Genomic DNA, 5,619 nt, shown 5'->3' on the forward strand with positions numbered 1-5,619 from the left:
AACTTTTTCCCAATTTAAGATCTTTAAATGTACCATTTTATTAATCTCAAATACTCTTTCCTCCATTCTCCATGACTAGTTCCTTCTCCACGACTGAGTCTCAGCTTATATGATGCCTCTGTAGAGAGGCTTTCTCAGCAAACCTATTTAAATAGGTTTCTACCTGTTCTTCTCCATCATATCGACCTATTTGTTTTTCTCTATAACTTTGGTCTACTGAAATTACATTTGGTGCTTATTTAGTTATTGCTCATTTGGTACTTATTTATTGTTATATCTTCCCACTGTCCATCTTGCAAATAACACAAGGTGCTTTGTGAGGGTTGAGGCTATGCCTGTTTTCTTAACAACTGTATACCTATTGCAGAGCTCTGGACATAGCATATTGTCAGAGAAAAAATATGTGTGTGTGCTTAAATACACACATACACATTCACATATACACATACACATATGCTATTTTTTCAGATTTGTGCACAATAGCATTATTCTATTTGAAAATTTGTGTCTGTTGGAAGAGGTATAACAACCATTTTTTGTAGCATCAAAGGTAAACGGAGGGTTAGTTGATAGACCGTCATAACAGAGATGCAGATATTGTCTTAATGAAAAGAAAAAAAAATTCCTATCAATGAGAATTGCCTCCAAAAAGTGTGAACTATGTAGATGCTATAGGTTTCAAACGTAAGTTGGATGCCTACTTACTTGGGAGATGTTGAAAGGGATTCCTGAATTTGATAAGAAAGATGAAACTAGTGGTCTCTAAATTTCTTTCTAAATTACATGTTTCTATGTAGGACCTCCCTCATTTAGGTATCTCTCTGAGCACAATAAAGACCCTTTAACACTATCAGAAAACATTTTTCTCTAACAGAATACTGAAAAGAAAAATGCTGTACTAAGACATATTTGGAACTTCTTGCTTCAAGTAGAATTGGACAGTTGGAATAAATATTCTCTCTAAAAATTAAGATAGGCTTGGTTTAAAGGTCAGATAGATGACCTGGTTTAAAAGTCTGGGAATGAAACAGATAATTATAGAATCCACACATAAAATCACTGAAATTGTTTTATAATTATGCCTATGAAAACATGTACAATGAGTTCATCCACTGCCTGGAAGATGCACCCTGATTGTAATTGGAGCTACCATTTAACACAAACAATTCTACAAACTGAAATTCAGTGATCTCATTTTATAAGGGATTCACATGCCTCCTATCTAATTAAATATATATTTTTGTATGTGTGTAGTAAGGTAAAAATAATATCCACTTTTTGAAGTTATTTTGAAACAATGACATATAAGCCATGAAGGGAAAACACACATACAAAATAATTGTAAACATAACATATGCAATACATTCATTTAATTATGAAATTCTGCTAGGATTTTTACATTTCTTTGATATTTCTATTAATAAAAGCACAGTTTTGCATTCAGGTAACAGGTGAGAATAAAAATCCAAAGAAAATATATTACTAAGAATTGAACAAAATATTCCATTCTAAAACAAATAACACATACTATAAAATGATGCCCTTATATGGAAATTACAATTGTATCTGAAATTATGTGATTACCATCCCAGATTAATAAAAAGCAGTGGAATACAGTGGCCAAGAGTAGAGCCCTAGAGACAGGCTGCTTGGGTTTAAATATCTATCCAGTCTCTTATTAATTGAATGGTTTTTTGTAGATCAGTTATCAGTTTCTCGTTTATAAAACAGGATTGGTAATAGTAATTAATTCAAAAAATTATTGTTAGGATTACAGAATAGGAGCATAGTAACCTATTTAATAAAATGTCTGGCTCATAGTAAATGTGCAAACCCTTTTGCTATTTTTTTGAACACATTAAATTACAATTGCCTTTAAAAAATTAAATCGATTGATTCCCACATTGAATTGATTATTTGTGTGGGTATTAGGCTATTTAAAGAAGTATAGTGCTAATCTGAATAAATCAAGAAATATATCCTTTATATACATAATCTACTTACTTCAGTTTAATGTATTTTGACATGTTTATTTAGTACATTCTCTAGAAGAGAAAATTACTAAATGCATACTGTTTCCCAATCAGACCATTCATGTATATATTCTGCTATGCAGATAAATTTAAATAAAGCTTACTGTTATTAAATATATTAAAAACAGATTTATTTATTATCATTTTATATATTATCATCTTTATATAAAGCTGTTCGGATATTCATACCCATTAACTGGATCCACCACAATCCCTCTGGGATGAGACATTTCTCCCTCCAAAAGAGTCTTCCGACTCTGAGAAGCCTTTTCCAGTCTAGCCACATTAATGGTTTTCCTATGGCCATCATTTGTCCAGTAAAGGTTATTTCCGATCCAGTCCACAGCAATGCCCTCCACATTATCCAGATCTATTAAAAAAGAAAAAGAAATAAACTAATAAAAAGTTTATTTAATTCAAAAAGAAATGGACTCTGATCCATGAATTTTTTATGGTGTGATTTTTGCAAATATCATTATTTCATAGAACACTTTTCAATTTTATTTTGAATGCCTTTTTATGTGAGTAATGAATCTTCTCTCTTCACATGGATTTCTCCATGTACACAAGTGCTGACAAATTAATCAATAGTGGTTAAATATTTTAATCGAATCTCAATTTATTGTAATTCGGACATTTATCTGCAGAAAAACAGGAAAATATAAGTGATGTGAGCAAAAAAGAATGAAAAAATAAGTGAAAAATGCAGTAATAAAGACTGTTCAGAAGAAAAATCTACTAGTATTATGACAGCATGTTCAAACTTATAATACGTAATCTGAGTAATCAAAATAATATGAATGTCCTCTTGCACAGAGATGAACAGGTCCAGCAGGAGCACACATTGGAAAGCCCAGAGCAGGCTTTCATCTTAGAACTGCATCAAGAGTGAATCTCAAAGAATCAATACTTATGTATATTTTAGACTTATTTTTAAAAGGACCCTATTGTAGGTTTCTATAAGATACGGGCAATGATAAATCAAAGAATGCTATAAACATGTAATCTTATGAGTTCAGCTAATTCAGATCCTTTATTTTACAACAGGGGAAACTAACACTCCAAAGTGAAGGCAGTTGCTTATAGTCTATTATCATTGAAGAAGCAATAGAAATGGGATAAAAATCTAAGCCCTATCACCCCCAGCATGAAGACCTTCAAAACCGCACAGTTCCTATGATGAGTTTCTGCAGTAACTGTCCTCACTTTTTGCCACTTTGTAAACCATACTCCAAATGTCCCACAACATCATAAAGACAGTTCCATTCTTTTGTTGCATAAGAAATGACTGTGAACTCCTTCTCTTTCTTTCAAAACCAGGGGAGTCTGTTGCATAGACTTATTCTTTCCCTCGTGAGTATGAGGTGTAGAACAGGAACTTACTAGACAAAGCAATAGGTAGTAGTACATTAGAGACAGAGCTCTGTATGCAGACATTACTTAGAAACCACATGTCCTCTCATGCAGACATAACGAATATTTACTATTATCATATTCTTTAATCATGGACCTTCTGGCTCTGGAAAAAATAAAATAAAATTTTCTTTTGTAACCCTTTCTGCTAATCAACATGTGCCCTGATTCTGGATGACTGATACAAAGTGTGATTTGATCTAACTGAAAATCTCATTATAGTGAATCAGATATGTTCTCAATTTCAGTAAGCTACCTGCTTCATTACCATCGAATATGAGTAATTTTCACAGGTTAATTGTGCCTATGCTTAAGCATAAAGTTTAATTTTATCTTTACTTACTGACACAATTTTACTGAGCACTTTCCTATTCTGGCATAATGAAGAAAGAGTAGTTTTTTACTCTTTTTTTTTTCTTCATTATGATATGTAGCTGATTTTTATCTTGTTAGTTGGTTTTCAAAAATTAGATTATATTTGAAATCTACTCTAGCATGGAAAGTCTTCATGCTGGATAACCCTTTTATTTTTAAAACTTTTTCTTTTGACATCTGACTTGACACTACTGTTTTTTTTTATATATGAAGCATCTTAAGTACGGCATGGATGAAAATTTTGTTTTTGACACTTGGATAAGCAACTCGGTCACTCTGATCCCTGATTTTTCCATGTGTAAGGTGAAGATGATAATAGCACTTCTCCATAGGGTGTCAAGGGGTAAATTAGCTACTGCATATAAACACTTAACATACTGCCTGCAATATAGTAACATCTCAATATATGCTAGTTTTTATTAATTTATCAGGATTAAAATATTTTATATCTATTTTGGCTCTTTTCCTTATGGATGCTACCTAATAGGAATATATCTTATGTTTTTCTCCTTTAAAATGCTTTTTCAATAACATATTCTTGCATTTTTACCAGTAGCCAACCTTAACTAGAAATATAGATGCAGTATCACTTATGAAGAAATAGTAAGAATGAAATGGAATTGACTTCTAAGAAGCAGAATTTGGAAGTATCCTGTCTCCAACTGGTTTGTTTATTTTATTTCTGAAAAAATGAAATGCTTGAACACTATAAATAGTGTTTGGGATTGCAAATTCTAGAACCACACTGCCAGGCTCTGCCACTCACTGTCTAACCGTGCAAGTTACTTCACCTTTCTCTTCTTTAATTCCTTGGTCTTTAAAATGCTTATGATGGTAGTGCTTAACTCATAGGATTGCTTTGAGGATTAAGTGAATAAATATATGTGAAGTTCTTAAAATAATGGTTGGAACACAGTAAATGTTATATAAATGTTGCTATTACTATCATTACAACTGTAACAGTATCATTATTATTACTGTATAATCTTCCCTTTAGCTAGTTATCTAGTCTATTAACATAGCAATAAAACAATTAGCCTACAGTGATTTTTTAATGTTGTTTTTTGTTTACATCTTGTTTATTTTTTTCTGTTATAGAGAGAACGAGACTGAATACAAATTTTGAAATAAGGAAACTCATAAAAGGATCTATGTAGAAATTGGGAATCTTTTTTGGTTTCAATTAACTTACAACTTAGATGGAACTCTAAGACACATAGAGCATCAGTCTTATGAACATTTGATATTTTATTAAAGGGGGTGTGACTGGGTCCTGCCTGAAATTGAATTTGGGTGAGGAACCTGAAGCCTCGAGGCCACATGTGGCCCTCCAGATCCCCAAGTGTGGTCCCTGGACCAAATGCAAGCTTCACAGAACAAATCCTTTTACTAAAAAGGTTTGTTTTGTAACATTTGGCTTCAATCAAAAGGCTGCACTCAAGGATCCAGAAGGCCACAAGATCCTCAACCAAATGAGAATCTCAGGCAGGACCCGGTAGACTCTAAACATATTTGTATATTTTCAATAAAAAGAAAAATTCTAGTAGAAAATGATTTCTTGTAAAATTTTTTAGATTAAGGTTATGCTTATATTTTCCATGCTAAGTAAGGAAATGGGACATTTATCTATTAATAAATACTTCAGATAATAAACAGACTTTTTCATGTACTCTATCAATAGTTAAGATTAATATATTATTTTTGCTCAAATTATTAAAATTTCCACATTTTCCTTTTGTAAACATTGTTCTAGTAATTTTGAAATAACTTGTATAAATGAAATACTATGAATAGTACA

General features: G+C 31.8%; 1 protein-coding gene across 1 annotated transcript in view; it reads right to left on the reverse strand.

Moving 5' to 3' along the window:
* LOC105815227 (low-density lipoprotein receptor-related protein 1B-like) overlaps nt 1–5,619 on the reverse strand; it is a 68,630-nt gene that overhangs the window by 34,935 nt on the left and 28,076 nt on the right. The window contains exon 6 of the mRNA XM_012650374.1: nt 2,223–2,403. Coding sequence (XP_012505828.1) covers nt 2,223–2,403 — 181 coding nt within the window. The remainder of the gene's footprint in view (nt 1–2,222; nt 2,404–5,619) is intronic.

This window comes from Propithecus coquereli, unplaced genomic scaffold (assembly GCF_000956105.1).
Source record: "Propithecus coquereli isolate 6110/MARCELLA unplaced genomic scaffold, Pcoq_1.0 Scaffold320, whole genome shotgun sequence".
Lineage (NCBI taxonomy): Eukaryota > Metazoa > Chordata > Mammalia > Primates > Indriidae > Propithecus > Propithecus coquereli.